General features: G+C 42.6%; 1 protein-coding gene across 1 annotated transcript in view; it reads right to left on the reverse strand.

Annotated features, from left to right (window-relative positions):
* LOC144679415 (regulator of G-protein signaling 22-like) overlaps positions 1–16,815 on the reverse strand; it is a 117,707-nt gene that overhangs the window by 7,042 nt on the left and 93,850 nt on the right. Inside the window, exon 8 of the mRNA XM_078539772.1 lies at positions 12,519–12,677. Within this exon, the coding sequence (XP_078395898.1) occupies positions 12,519–12,677 (159 nt within the window). The remainder of the gene's footprint in view (positions 1–12,518; positions 12,678–16,815) is intronic.

Genomic DNA, 16,815 nt, shown 5'->3' on the forward strand with positions numbered 1-16,815 from the left:
CCAAAGTAGATTTGTCCCGTTTTAGTGAACAAAACATAGCAGAACAATTTTCCACATCACCTAGTAGACACCAGTGTTGTAGCTGTACCAGAACAGCTTGGCCTAGGTGTACTGTTAATTCTGGAGGACAGTCTTCAGTACTATAGCTGGGATGTTGTTGGGGCCCAAAGCTTTTGACACATCCAGTGCACATTTCTTGATATCACATGTACTGAAATCAATTTCCTGAAGACTGGCATCTGTGATGTTGGGAACATCAGGGGATCAACAAGTATCTTCAACTTGACATTTCTGATGAAGGTGGTTGCAAATGATTCAGATTTATCTTTTGCATGATGGACTGAATGGCCTCCTTCCATGCTCTAATATTCAATTAAAAAATATTTTTCAAACTTACATCCAAAAGAATGCTAATATCTGAATTTTTCTAGGCCATTGGGGATGTGATGAGAGGGGAAAGGGCTGGCAATATGGTGGAAGATGTTGGGAGGGGAGTAACTTAAATGGCCAAATAAGAATGACTTTCCATCCTTATGGCCATTTTGCTCATGTTGAGAGGACCTGCTGCCATGTGAGTACACTGCCAGGTAAACACTGGCAGACTCCCAGCAGGTTCCGGGGGGCTTGGTGGGTGGGGACCAGGGGTTGGGGGTGGGGGGCGGGGGGGGGGGGGTAGGGGGTGGGGGTGGTCGCCACCTTCTTTGATCAGTGCTCCATGATGCAAAAGCCTCTAGAGGAACAGTCCCATCAGTGCACAATAACATCTCCCCCAATCTCTTGGGTCAACGTGGATTTCCCCCAACCAAACCCGCCTCTCTTTGATGGTGTCCCACCACTGAGGTGCATTGTCCCTGGTGAAGAACCCTCAGTAATGGCCACGGTTAGCAATGGTCACCACCCTCTGATTGATCTGGCAGCTCTTGGAGTGTGGACTGTCATCCTCAATTGGATGGCAGCAGCCTGTTAATTTCCGCCACCAGCAAAATGCCGTCCTGGTTCCTGCCACCCAACAGCAGGGTCACCACCTGCTTTTGGCTCCGGCCTTGGCAGTCAGCAAGAAAATTCAGCCCTAATACATTCCTAGTAACTTAAGGCCAATCAGTTTAACATCAGTGGTGGGTAAGATTTTAGAAAAATAATCAGACAAAAAAGTCACCAGAAACACGGAGAAGTTTAAGTTAACTAAGGAAAGTCAGCAGAAATGCAGATCATGCTTGACTAATCCAAATGAATCTTTTGATGGAGTAATAAAATTAGCTTAAGGACAGAAAGTCATGGTAAATGGTTGTTTTTCAGGCTAGAGTTTGGTAGACAGTGTTCCCCAAAGGTCGATGCTACGACCACTGCTGATTTTGATATATATGAATGACTTGATATTGCAACATAGAGCAAAGCTTCAAAATGTGCCAATGTTACCAAATTTGAAGACGTGACAAATAATGAGGAAAATACCGATCAACCGTAACAGGACATAGATGGGCAAGTAGAATGGGCAGATGGAACTTACCACAGAGAAGTGTAAGTTGACACATTTTGGCGGAAAAGATAGGAGAGGTAATATATATTTAGTTCTAAAAATTTTGCAGGTACAGAGGGACTTAGAGGTTCATGGGCAAAGATCTTTGAAGGTGGCAGAATATATTGAATTAGCCAAGCGTATGAAATCTTAGGCTTCTTAAACTGAGGTATTGAAAACAAAAACAGGGAAGTTATGCTGATTTTTTATAAAGCTCCGGTTAGGCCACAACTGAAGTATCACAAATTTCTGGTCTTCAGCTAAGATTGCTGTGCTTTATGCTTTTGAGCTAGTTCTAGATGCTTATAGACAAACATTATAAACTTGAAGAGACAAACTCAGGCGTTTGTGGAATTTGCTAAAGCAAAAGAGATGGTCTTTTATCGATGGTATAGGTTGAAGAAGTTGGAGCAGGATTTTGAAAACTGTAGAGGGGTATTGTTAATTGAAGAATTAAAAACAGTATTCCTGTAGGAATCAAGTTCCATCTAGAAGACCATAAAACTTTTAATGTAAGGGATATAGCTGTTTCCACTGTTGCCGCAACTTATCCCACAAACATATAGGGAACCGCAAACCTTTGTTTGCAAACGCACACAGAAGCTGTAGAAACAAACACGTTGTTAATGAACAGGGTACTGATGACCATGGGGAGCATAGCAGAAATTAAAGGACTCCACAAAGTAGTAAAGAACACTGTATAGAGGGTAGCAATGATTCAAGGAGCCCAACTGTTTTTATCGTCATAAGACAGGACATGTAAAAGCAGACTGTTGGAAGTTAAGACCAAAGCCAGGAGCTTTTGTTAGTGTATCTGATGTGTCTCCAGAAAATGCTGTACCAGATAGTGAAGCTTGTGACTTATAATGTATTTTAGTGGGTCTAAATCGGTGCATAAAAGTTTATGGGAGTTTAATATTTGAGAATGAAGTAATTCCAGAAATGAAGATTGCTATCCTTAAGAATACATGTTCAGCTCAAAGCTTGATGTTAGTAAAGTCACAAATTTTCACCAGAGAGTTCACTAAATAGAACTATATTGACAAAGAGTCGTGATGGAAATTGTTTACCTGTTCCATTGTGCAGAGTGAATTTAAACTGTGCTACAGGCAATGGATCTGTTATTGCAGGAGTGATGTTGGAACTGCTTATTAATAATGTTGATTTCATATTGGGGAATAGGTTAAACATTGTGGCGCTGTCAAGATTGACTATTTAGTGGACAATGTGACATCATGGGAGAAGAATGTTATTTGTATTGTACGTAAGAAGTTAATTGTAAGTTAGTTGTTAATGAAATTCATTACTATGGTGATGACATTTCATTCTTTAGGGGTAAGTGTTAGAATTGTGAGGTTATTACATTTTGGGATTGTGACTATAATATTTAGGGTAAATGAAGGTCATGTGACCAGTTCTGAAATCTGCTTGACAGTAAACCTGGATAATGTGATTGTCAAAGGTCAAAGGAAGGTTTAGATTGTTTTGCTGAGAATAAGGTATTTGAAGACAATGCCTACAATTTCCAAGTTTCCTGTGAGTATATTTGGGCTCTCCCTTACAAATATCACCAGCAGATCCTGGAAGGAGCCAGAGATGAAGAAATTAAGGGCTGTGATGGTTTTGAGGTATCACCTCCTGCAACATGGAGCTCTGTGCCCATCCCCTATCCCTTGTGGGGCAGCAGGCTTTTCTTGGAAAAGATTCTGCAGGTATTTGTTTTGTTGGTGTTGGTCACCTTGTTTCTCATCAGTAGTCCTAGCTAGAATTGCGTAAGCAGCTCCCATGCTGATTTGAAAGCTGATAGCAGGGGGACAGCAGATCAAAAGTAAAAAAAACTCCAAGGTAGTAGAAATTACCTCAAGTATTGGAAAGCAGTGAGATCACTCGCTCAGAACAGATGCTGTGAGCAAAAATTAATTAATACAAGGGAGGTGTTACAGCTCAGTATTTAAAGCACTTCTTGACTGTTACTTGCTCAGCTCCATCAAATCTACTGTTGCTTTGTCTTGTTTACCCTGGCAAAATCCAGGAAGTGCACAGTTCAGTTCAGGATTCAGGGATAAAGAAGCAGGTAGTAAACACTTCACATATTTAAATAGCAGGCCCATCTGTCCCATGAGGGTTCCCTGCAAACTGCAGATCGCAATTAGATGAAAGGCCTAGGAGGTACCTGCCTGCATCCTGACACACCTGCAGTTTGAGATGTTTCAGCTTGTTGCTCACTTACAAATCCACCCACCTTGGCAAGTTATAATGATTTGGCAGGTGCATTTCACAGAATCTGAAGGAGGCCATTCAGCTCATCGTGTCAGCACCAGCTCTCCAATGAGCATTATGACCGAGTGCCATTTGCCCTGCCTTTTTCCCGTGCCCCTGCACCTTGATTCTATTCAAATAACCATCTGATGCCCTCTTGAATGCCTGGATTGAACCTGCCTCCACCACACTTACAGGCAGTGCATTCCAGACCTGAACCATTCATTGTGTGAAAAAGTTTTTCCTCACGTCACATTGCTTCTTTTGCAAATCACTTGAAATCTGCGCCCTCTCATTCCTGATCCTTTAACGAGTGGGGACAGCTTCTCCCTATCTACTCTGTCCAGCCCCCTCATGATTTTGAAAACTTCTATCAAGTCTCCTCTTAGCCTCTCCAAGGAAAACAATCCCAAATTCTCCAATCTATCCTCATAGTTGAAGTTTCTCATCCCTGTGACCATTCTTGTAAACCTTTTCTCCACTTTCTCCAATGTGTTCACAACCTTCCTATAATATATAGTTTGGTGATGAGGGAACGAGGTGATCCTTTGAGTACCGTGAGTACAGCCGGGTAAGCACTGACTGCTTTTATTGCTAAAAGTTTTTAAGGTCTTATTTTGTGGTTCATCGTTTGTAAGGGCTATATTCTGTAACAACGAGGAGCAGGGAAGAAGGACCCGAGAGTAATTGATATTATTTGATATTAAGTATCTTCCAAAAGGTTTAATTTAATTTAAAGGGGTAAATCGTGGCAGGAGAGCTCAAAGCCATCGTGTGCTCCTCCTGCTCTACGTGGGAAGCCGGGAATATTTCCAGTTCCCGGGGCCAGCATGTGTGCAGGAAATGTCTCCAGCTGCAGCTCCAGCTGCTGGAAGCCCAGGTTTCGGAGCTGGAGTGGCGGCTGTGGACACTGTGGAGCATCCGCGAGGTGGAGAATATCATGGATCGCACATATAGAGAGGTGGTCACACCGCAGGCTAAGAGTCCACAGGCAGGAAGGGAATGGGTGATCACCAGGCAGAGCAAGAGGACTAGGCAGGCAGTGCAGGAATCTCCTGTGGCTATTCCCCTACAAAACAGATATACCGCTTTAGATACTGTTGAGGGGAATGGCCTCTCAGGGGAAAGCAGCAACAGCGAAATTTGTTGCACTACGGTCAGCTCTGCTGCACAGGGGAGGAGTGAAAAGTGTGGGAATGCAATAGTTATAGGGGATTCAATTGTAAGGGGAATAGATAGGCATTTCTGTGGCCGCAATCAAGACTCCAGGGTGGTATGTTGCCTCCCTGGTGTTAGGGTCTAGGATGTCTCAGAGCAGCTACAGGACATTCTGTAGGGGGAGGGTGAACAGCCAGTGGTCATGGTATACATTGGTACAAACGACATAGGTAAAAAAAGGGATGAGGTCCGAAAAGCAGAATATAGGGAGTTAGGAAGTAAGTTGAAAAGTAGGACCTCAAAGGTAGTGGTCTCAGGATTACTACCAGTGCCAAGTGCTAGTCGGAGTAGAAATAGCAGGATATATCGGGTGAATACATGGCTGAAGAGATGGTGCGAGGGGGAGGGTTTCAGATTCCTGGGACATTGGGAAAGGTTCTGGGGGAGGTGGGAATAGTACAAACTGAATGGGTTACACCTGGGCAGGGCTGGGACTGATGTCCTAGGGGGATTATTTGCTAGAGTAGTTGGGGAGGGTTTAAACTAAAATGGCAGGGTGATGGGAATCTATGCAAGGAGCCAGAGGAAGGGGAATCAAGGACAAGACCAAAAGACAGAAACGGGAATAAGAAAAGTGATAGGCAAAGAAATCAAGAGCAAAAATCAAACAGGGCCTCAGTTAAAAATAGTGGGAACGGGACAAGTAATGTTAAAAAGACAAGCCTTAAGGCTTTGTGCCTTAACGCGAGGAGCATTTGCAATAAAGTGGATGAATTAACTGCGCAAATAGATGTAAACAGGTATGATATAATCGTGATTATGGAGAAATGGCTGTAGGGTGACCAGGGATGGGAACTGAACATCCAGGGGTATTCAGTGTTTAGGAAGGGCAGACAAAAAGGAAAAGGCAGTAGAGTTGCATTGCTGGTTAAAGAGGAAATTAATGCAATATTGAGGAAAGATATTAGCTCTGATGAAGTGGAATCTGAATGGGTAGAGCTGAGAAACACCACAGGGCAAAAAACATTAGTGGGGGTTGCATATAGACCACCAAACTGTAGTGGTGATGTTGGGAATGGCATTAAACAGGAAATTAGAGATGAATGCAATAAAGGAACATCTGTAATTTGGGTGACTTTAATATGTAAAAAGATTGGGCAAATCAAATTAGTAACAATACTATAGAGGAGGAATTCCTGGAGTGTATACGGGATGGTTTTCTGGGCCAATACGTTGAGGAACCAACTAGAGAACAGGCCATCCTAGGCTGGGTATTGTGTAATGAGAAAGGAATAATTGACAAGTTGTGCTTGGGGATGAACGACCATAATGCGATAGAATTCTTCATCAAGATGGAGAGTGACGTAATTCGTTCTGAGACTAGGGTCCTGAACTTCAATAAAGGAAACTACGATGCGAGTTGGCCATGATGGATTGGGAAACGTTACTTAAAGGGATGATGGTGGATAGGCAACGGCAAACATTCAAAGAGCGCATGGGTGAACTGCAATAATTGTTTATTCTTGTCTGGCGCAAAAGTAAAACAGGAACAGGAAAGGTGGCCAAACCATGGCTTACAAGGGAAACTAGAGATAGCATTAGATGCGAGAAAGAGGCATACAAGTTGGCCAGAAAAAACAACAGACCTGAGGGTTGGGAGCAGTTTAGAATTCAGCAAAGCAGAATCAAGGGATTGATTAAGAAGGGGAAAATAGAGTACAAGAGTAAGCTTGCGGGGAACATAAAAACTGACTGTAAAAGTTTCTATAGGTATGTGAAGAGAAAAAGATTGGTGAAGACAAATGTAGGTCCCTTACAGCCTTACAGTCAGAAACAGGAGAATTTATAATGGGGAACAAAGAAATGGCTGACCAACTAAATACACACTTTGGTTCTGTCTTCACAAAGGAGGACACAAATAACATACCAGAAATGTTGGGGAACACAGGGTTTAGTGAAAGTGAAGAACTGAAAGAAATCAGTATTAGTTGGGGAAATTGATGGGATTGAAGGCCAATAAATCCCCGGGGCCTGATAATCTACACCCCAGAGTACTTAAAGAAGTGGCCCTAGAAATAGTGGATGCATTGGTGGTCATCTTCCAAGGTTCTATAGACTCTGGAACAGATTCCTACAGATTGGAGGGTAGCTAATGTAATCCCACTATTTAAAAAAGGAGGTAGAGAGAAAACGGAATTATAGACCAGTCAGCTTGACGTCGGTAGTGGGGAAAATTCTAGAGTCCATTATAAAAGATTTAATAGCTGAGCACATGGAAAACAGTGGCAGAATCGGACAGAGTCAGCATGGATTTACGAAAGGGAAATCACGCTTGACAAATCTTCTGGAATTTTTCGAGGATGTAAGTAGTAGAGTTGATGAGGGGGAGCCAGTGGATGTGGTTTATTTGGACTTTCAGACGGATTTCGACAAAGTCCCACATAAGAGATTGGCGTGTAAAATTAAAGCGCATGGGATTGGGATAGTGTATTGAGATGGATAGAAAACTGGTTGGCAGACAGGAAACAAAGAGTAGGAATAAACGGGTCTTTTTCTGAATGGCAGGCTAGTGACTAGTGGAGTACCGAAGGGATCGGTCCTGGGACCCCAGTTATTCACAAGATATATTAATGATTTAGATGAGGGAACTAAATGTAATATGTCCAAGTCTGCAGATGACACAAAGCTGAATGGGAGGGAACTGTGAGGGGGATGCAGGGATACTTCAGTATGATTTGGACAAGCTGAGTGAGTGGGCAAATGCATGGCAGATGCAGTATAATATGGATAAATGTGAGGTTATCCATTTTGGTAGCAAAAACAGGCAAGCAGATTATTATCTGAATGGCTATAAATTGAGAGAGGGGAATGTGCAATGAGATCTGGGTGTCCTCATGCACCAGTCGCTGAAGGTACGCATGCAGTTGCAGCAGGCTATAAATAAGGTAAATGCTATGTTGGCTTTCATAGCCAGAGAATTCGAGTACAGGAACAGGGATGTCTCGCTGCAATTATACAGGGCCTTGGTGAGACCAAACCTGGAAAATTGTGTGCAGTTTTGGTCTCCTTATCTGAGGAAGGATGTACTTGCTATAGAGGGAGTGCAGCGAAGGTTTACCTGACTGATTCCTGGGATGACGGGACTGACATATGAGGAGAGATTGAGTTGGTTAGGATTACATTTGCTGGAGTTCAGAAGAATGAGTGGGGGGGGTCTCATGGAAACCTAAAAAATTCTAACAGGACTAGACAGGGTAGATGCAGGAAGGCTGTTCCCGAGGGTGGGGGAGTCCAGAACCTCAGAGTCTGAGGATACGGGGTAGACCATTTAGGACTGAGATGAAGAGTAATTACTTCACCCAGAGAGTGGTGAGCCTGTGGAATTCGTTACCACAGAAAGTCGTTGAGATCAAAACATTGTATGTTTTAAAGAAAGAATTAAGGATAGCTCTTGGGTCAAAAGGGATCAAAGGATATGGGGAGAAAGCGGGAGCAGGCTATTGAGTTGGATGATCAGCCATGATTATGAATGGCCAAGCAGGCTTGAAACACTGAATGGCCTACTCCTGCTCTTAGTTTCTATGTAATATGATGCCCAGAACTGTACACAATATTCCAGCTGAGGTCTAACGAGGGTCTTATAAAAATTCAGCATAACCTCCCTGCTCTTGTGCTCTATGCCCCTATTAATAAAGCCCAGGATACTATATGTTTTATTAACTGCTCTCTCCACCTGTCATGTCACCTTCAATGGTCTATGCACATATACACTCAAGTCTTTCTGCTCCCGCACACCCTTCAAAATTCTACCCTTTATTTTGTACTGTCTGTCCAATTTCTTCCTACCAAAATGCATCACCTCACACTTCTGCATATTGAACTTCATTTGCCACCTATCTGCCCACTCCACCAACTTGTCTCTGTCCTCTTGAAGTTCACACCATCCTTCTCGCAGTCCACGGCACTCCCAAGCTTTGTATCATTCACAATCTTTGAAACTGTCCTCTGCACAACAAGATCTAGGTCATTAATATATAATCAGGAAAAGCAAGGGTCCCAATACCGACCCCTGGTGAACTCCACTACAAACATTCCTCCAGCCCAAAAAAACATCCATTGACCATTACTCTCTGGTTCCTTCTTTTCAGACAATTTTGTATCCACGTTGCTACTGCCCCTTTTATTCCATGATTAATAAATTTTCTCACAAGTCTGTTGTGTTACAATGAGAAATGTCTTTTCAAAGTCCATGTACACCACATCAACAGCATTACCCTCATCGACCTTTTCTGTTACCTCTTCAAAAAACTCCAGCAAGTTAGTTAAACATGATTTCCCCTTTAGACATCCATGCTGGCTCTTCCTTATCAACCGATATTTTTCCATGTGACTACTAATTCTATCCCGTATAATTGTTTCTATAATCTTGCCCACCACTGAAGTTCAACTGACTGGTCTGTAATTGCTGGGCTTATCCTTACAGCCTTTTTTTGAACAAGGGCATAATGTTTGCAATTCTCCAGTCCTCTAGCACCACCTGAGTCTAGGGAAAACTGAAAGATTATGGCCAGTGCCTCTGCAATTTCTACTCTCATTTCCTTCAATATCCTTGGATGCATTTCATCCGGTCCAGGTACCTTGTCAGCTTTAAGTACCCACAGTCTATTCAACACTTCCTCCTTATCAATTTTGAGCCCTTCTAGTGACAGAGTTTCCTCGTCTGTCACCATGGCTGGGGCAGCATCTACTTCCTTGGTAAAGACTTATGGAAATAAAGAAGGGGAGAGAGGTCAAACAGACTTATGATTCATTATCACCCATTTTAGACAATTGGAAAGAGTCAAATTCTATCCAATTGACAATTATCCTACGTGAATGTTTTGCTTTTATATCTAATACATTTTTTTTAATGCTGTGATTGACTCAGTTTCAACTTGACACTGTTTTGGCCCATTCCTTATTCAAATGATCTCTTGTATGAAAAGGTTATTTTAATGCTTTATGCTTCTAGATCTAACCCTCCTCGGTCTAACCATTCACCATTCATCCTCACAAAGCCTTTCACAAGTGTGAACACTTCCATTGGACTCTGTTCTACAAGCTAGTTTTTAATCACCCATCAAAGCTTGATAAATTTGATAAGGCATTTGATAAGGTACATCAAAAGTTATTGCAGAAAATAAAAGCTCATGGTGTGGGGAGTAACATATTGGCATGGACAGAAGATTTAAAGAATCAGAGAAGGCATAAATGAGTCATTTTCTGGTTGGCAAGATATAACGAGTGGTATGCCACAAGGATCAGTGCTGGAGCCTCAACTTCTTACAATTGATATAAATGATTTAGATGAAGGGACTGAAAGTATGGTTGCTAAATTTCTTGGTGATGCTAAAATAGGTGGAAAAATAAGTTGTGTAGAGGGCATAAGGAGGCTACGAAAGGATATAGATAGGTTAAATGAGTAGGCAAATAGAGTATGATGTGGGAAAATGTGCAATTGTACACTTTAGTAAGAAGAATAAAAAATAATTTCAATATTTCAATGGTGAGAGTTTGCAGAGCTCTGAGATTCAGAGGGATCTGGGTGTCCTAGTGCATGAATCGCAAAAGGTTAGTATGCAGGTACAGCTAGTAGGTAAGAAAGCTAGTAGAATGTTGTCACTTATCGTGAGGGGGATTGAATACAAAAGTAGAGGGGTTATGCTTCAGTTATACAGGGCATTGGTGAGACCACATCTGGAGTACTGTGTACAGTATTGGTCTCCTCATTTAAAAAAGGGTGTAAATGCGATGGAAGCAGTTCGGGGAAGGTTTACTGGACTAATACCTGGAATGGGAGGGTTATCTTATGAGGAAAGATTGGACAGGCTAGGCTTATATCCACTGGAGCTTAGAAGAGTAAGGGGCGACTTGATTGAAACATATAAGATCCTGAGGTGTCTTGATAGGGTGGATGTGGAGAGGATGTTTCCTCTTGCGGGAGAATGCAGAACGAGGGGCTATTGTTTAAAAAAATACTGCAGATGCTGCCAGACCTGCCGAGTTTTCCAGCATTTTCTGTTTTTGTTTCAGATTTCCAGCATCTGCAGTATTTTGCTTTTATCTTATATGAGACTTTTACAGTTTAGGTTATAATTCCATTCTACATTCTTATTCTCAGAATGTACCACTCCACATATTGTTTGCCACATGTATATACAAGTTTTAGTTTAAAGTTCTTGTGAAAATTATACTTAATGTTTTGCAAATAGTTTTTATCTCAAAACACAAAAGCAGAATTCCGGAAATCTGAAATAAAATAGCAAATGTCCTGGAAATAGTCAACAGGTCAAGCAGTATTTGTGGCTGGCGAAACAGAGTTAACAGGCTGGGTCTTTCCTCTCAGGACAAAAATCACAAGTCAGGCCATTTCCCAATGTCACAATCCACCTCCTGAGTGGCAACTTCATGATGGGGCGTGGAGATCAACTAGAGAACTAGACCCAAGGCGGGAACGAAGGCAGGTGGTTGCCTTCAACAAGTAGGTACCACATCTATCAGTTTGGTGGATGAGTGTGAGGCCCCCTAACCCTCATCTCCACACCCACCTCATCTCCCTTTCAGCCCCCGCACCCAACACCTTGCCCCCTCAACAACTCCATGTCATCCCGATACCCCTTCATATCGCATCATTATCCCTCCATATTCCCATGCCCCCTCACCCAGTATTCACTATGGTAAGAATTTATGAGCCCTATAATAATATTGGGCAGTCTTTGAGATGCTAATAAAACTGTCAAAATAAACAAAGAGCTATTTAAAAAACCTCTTCTTAAATCTTAATCCTTTCGGGGACTCATAAAGCTGCCAATCAATCACACAACCAATCAAATTTCACTTGACGAAAAAACTTAAACCCCTTAAGTGGTCATAAAATTGTCAAGATAGACAAACATCCATTTGAAAACATCGTGAAAAAAACAAAACTAGTCATTAAACTGTCAATTAAAACAAAGTTCATAGTTCCCTTGACAACTGCATCAACAACCCTTTCAGAAATGTAATAGCACCCTGTTTCTACTTCCAAATAACCTTTTTGTTTCCTTTTCGTTTACAGGCTTTGATTTTAATTTTTTTTCATTTTGCTTTCAGATGGCAGCTGTTCCCCAGTCTGTTATTCACACATCCTCAAAGCATATCTTTTGCTACTTTACTTGTCCATTACCACTTCCTTTGTCCTTGCACCACCAAAGCTATTATTATTTGATCTCTCATCTTCCACATTATCACAGATTTTCCCTTCTGTTTTTTCACCCCACTCAGCACCCAACTTTCACTTATTTAAAATCTGGTAAGTTTCCAATTTATTACAGTTCTGATGAAAGACCATGGACCTGAAATTATAACTTCACTTCTCTTTCCACATATGCGGCTGAATGACTAAGTACTTCCAGTATTCTAGGTTTTATCTTAGTAATTCCAACTCATTTCTGATACATGTGATGAATGTAAAACAATTTATATTTTCAATATAAGGCATACAGATAATGCTGTTTTATATTCAGTGTCGGCTATAACAGGCTAGTCAATTGCAGGATTGTCGTACCTGTATATGGTGCTTCTCAGCAAACTCTGGTGAGGCCAAGAACATTGGCAGCCACTTTCTTTCCATGCGTGCTTTTAAGTATTTTTGAACCTCAATTAGAACATCTGAAGACAACTGATCATGCAGCAACTTTCCCCACCCCCCAGCCAACTTCATCACCTAGAGAGAAAAATTACATATATCATTTCTTTGTTTGCCAAAATAAATGCTATAATACATTATTGTTTTTTCACAATACTATGGGTAACTTTATAAATCTGCACTTTCAATTAATACAAAGCATTCCTAACTGACAATGCATATTCAAAATTTGTGTGTGCACTTCCCGTACATCAAAATTATTTGAATGTGCCAAATTCCCAACATGTGCTCTCAATGTATAAAGCTGTCTGTGGAAGCATGGTTTCTTTTAATGAGCCCTTATATTTAATTACCTAATGTTTCGCATTTCTTATTAAACACATAAACCCTCATTTCTCAGCACAATTGACCAATACTTTTTCAGAAAGGCATTAAACCATTTAAGAGCTCTGTAATCTCATTATCTGCAGAGTCAATACTCTCATTACTTGGAGACATACCTTATATATTAAGCTTGAGGAACATTGGGGCAACAAAGCCTAACTTATCTAATTGGTGCTATTTTAAAACTAGTGGAAATTCATTAAAGTAACAAGAACCAGGAAATTTAAGTTCAAGGAAGCGAAATATTGTGGATCATAAGCTACTTCCTAAGGAATCATCTTTTATTGGAAGAACATACCCTCTGAACGGAAAAAAGCATTTTTACCCATTTTAATATTCCTCCAGAAAACAAGACCTTATGCTTTCCCAAGTGTTATACTTCAATTTTCTTAACAAGTTTAAATTAGCTGAGATATAATTAAATGTTAGAATGTTACATTTGTTGCTGGAAATGTGCTACTCAGACTTCATTAGCAGATGAAGGGCAGAATTTAATCAATTAAGCCCTTTCCAGAGTGGAATCAGAAGTGGGTGTCACTTCCACTTTTGCGTTAGGAGCTGGCGCCCAAATGATTCATATGAATATTTGAAGGGCTGGCAGTGGGCACATGAAGCATGTGCAAATGTATAGTGGAAGTTGTTTTCTACTGGAGGATCCTGCCAACAGACTATAAAAGAGTTGCATGAACAAGCAGCAAGACTCTGTAACGAGGCCCCAACTTTCTTGACAACCTCACTTATTCATAAGTCTGAACCATTTTTCCTATGCGCCCCTTCATTCCTCTCAACCCCTCACAAACTTCTTCTCCGTCACTCCTCCCACCGCCCCCCACCCCCCAACCATTAATCTCTATTGACCTGGGCTCCAACGCTCAAAGGACGGCCAAAGGAAAAGGTATAAGGTCACCCTAAAGCACCAAGGCATTAACACCACTGACTAGGACAGGAATACTGCTGATTGCTCTGCATGGCACCACCTGATCCAACAAGGCGCAAATCATTTTGAGGCTCAGCGACTTGGTGACGAGGCAGAATGGTGGCACCAGAGGAAGGAGAAGGAAGCCAACCCAGGACTGAGGTTTCCACTCCCCTCTGCAACAAATTGCCCTTACTCTGGAAGAACATGTTGATCCAGAATTGGGCTCCTCCGTCATCTGAAATCTCACCAAGCTTGACAGATGTCATACTCAATTCCGGGGGACCACTGATGCCCATTGTCCTGGGACACCCGCCACCGCCATTATATTCATCTCTTGAAGACCTCACTTTGGAGTCATCAGAGCAAAGACATAGACCAGCTATGCCTCTCTGCAGATTCTCCACCAGGCTGTCAGGGAATGGCAGGAGTGCTCTTCCCGAGTGATGGCAACATGAGACACTCTGTCCTAGCTGCCTTGTTCAGGCAAGGGATCACAGAGGAGATTAGCAATGGTGGGATCCATCAAAGATCGCGGATGCAGTTTTGGAAAACGGTCAATGATCTCCTTTGATCTGACTGGTTAAGTGTTATGGGATTGTCTCTCATTTGTGCAAGTATGCATCTTGGCTAGGGGGGTTGAATGCATGATCAGCCTCAGGACTGTATACACTGGAGGCCAAAGCATTTTGGTTTTGAGTGAGTGATTTGAAACCACCTAACACATTAATGGGCCAGTATGGGGATACATGCAGACAATGGGGTCAGATGACATTTTTCAAGTCACTAAATCTCTACCTTCTCTTGCAGGAGAGGCAGGCCCATAACCAGAAAGAAAGGGTGAAGACAGGTGGAGGGGCGATCTCAAAGTCCTCAACCCTGCCGAGGAAGAAGCTCTCCAGATTATAGAAGAGCAGGGTGGCTGATCTCCAGCTAATGGCGAGGCTGGCATGCCAAGGCATCGGAGTGAGAATGGATCCAAACTGGTGCTGCCATAATGCATGCTCAGTACCAGCCGAGGAATTACTCTGTGCAATCTTAATGTGTTTCTTTTTGTTCTCCTTTACAGGTGCCCACAATCCAGACCCAAGACCTCAGCTACTCCAGGAGACCGAAGACTCCGCACCTCTGGGGACGGTGACACCATTGACCCAGAAGGATGCATCATCATGTGTCTCTCCTGCACCCTCTACCAACATAGGTAAACCCATTCAAGACACAGAGGGGCCACAGTTAGATTCAGGGCCACATCCTGCAGAGCACAGCACTGACACGTCTCGGCAGGTGAGGAAGGCTGTGACAGCCGAGGTCCCAGACACTTGGGAGGGCTATTGGGGAACTGGCCTCTTCTGAGCCCCACACTGACGATGGGCCTCTGGTCACAGCCACAAGAAGCCTGCTGGAAATGTAGCAGAGGTTAGAGGAACATATGTTGGAGATACCAGGAGTTATGGACAGCTTTACACAGGCTATGGAGGAGTCCATGCACGCCATGAGTTCTGACATGTCTCAGGCATATGAGAGCAAGGCTTTCTCCATGGCGAGCTTGGCAATCGACCCTGTCCTGCACTTCCATTGCCCTAGCCATTAGCTTCAAACAGCACTGACTAGGCCAGAGTGATGAAGCACCTGGCTTTCCCTCCAGATGCCCTTCTCCTCAGGGAGAGAGGGAGAGGTGCCACTGCACACCTAGATGGCGGAGGAATGTGTGACCACTGGGCCAGGGGCTTCCTCACTAGGCATAATCTCTTTGCTCAAGACTGGGGGACCTACATGACCATTGTCCCATGTCAGGGACAGGTTTTCCTATTCATTGTCTACCAACTGCTGACAGCTTCTTGGGGGAGGCCATCTCTGAATCTGTATCCTCTATCACCTAGAATAGCAAGGGGAGTGCACCTCGGTCACAAACACTCGCTACAGAAGGCTGTTAACCAGGACAACTGAAGCACCAGTGGGCATACGTCAAGCAGCAGTAATTTTGAAGGTTCACCTCCTGCATAATTAACTCACCCCACCCACTATGTTTTCCAGAGTCTTCATTAGATTCAATCAAATTCCACCCAAACGTACTTCAAAACTATTTAATAAATTAAAGCTTTAGGTTTTGTTTTAATGCTGTGATTTTCCACATGTTACATTTAATTCAAATGCATCCAACATTTTATAAGATGCTTGCTGTAAGCTAAGAAGATCAGGGTGACCTTTCCCCGACTTAATACCTTTTTTGTTTTCCAAACTGTTTCTGGGAGACAATAGACTACGCCAAGGGTGTATGTCACTAATGCAAAAACAAAAATACCTGGAAAAACTCAGCAGGTCTGGCAGCATCTGCGGAGAGGAACACAGTTGACGTTTCGAGTCCAAATGACCCTTCAACAGAACTAAGTAAAAATAGAAGAGAGGTGAAATATAAGCTGGTTTAAGGGGGGGTGGGACAAGTAGAGCTGGATAAAGGGCCAGTGATAGGTGGAGATAACCAAAAGACGTCACAGACAAAAGAACAAAGAGGTGTTGAAGGTGTTGATATTATCTAAGGAATGTGCTAATTAAGGGTAGAAAGCAGGACAAGCAAGGTACATCCAGTTACAGCGGCATAGCTCTACCACTTGAGGTTCTCCCAATGGATCGACATGATCAGGAACTGCAGCATCAGGTACATAATTAGAAAGTGGCAGTTCAGGGTTAGACAACTCTATAGAGACATCGAGTACGTCTAATCTATGTCTATCTGCCTCCTCAGAGATTAATGATTCGACGTTAATCACAGGCAGAATAGCTGGTTGGAGGGATGCCTCTCTACTCCTAAGATGATCCATATGTTTTTGAACAATTTGGTCTTCCACTTCCACCTTGAAGGACGAGGGACAAATTTCTGAGGTAATTGTACCAGGGGCCCAACAAGGGCCAGTTCCA

Source organism: Cetorhinus maximus, chromosome 4, assembly GCF_964194155.1.
Source record: "Cetorhinus maximus chromosome 4, sCetMax3.hap1.1, whole genome shotgun sequence".
Classification (NCBI taxonomy): Eukaryota; Metazoa; Chordata; class Chondrichthyes; order Lamniformes; family Cetorhinidae; genus Cetorhinus; species Cetorhinus maximus.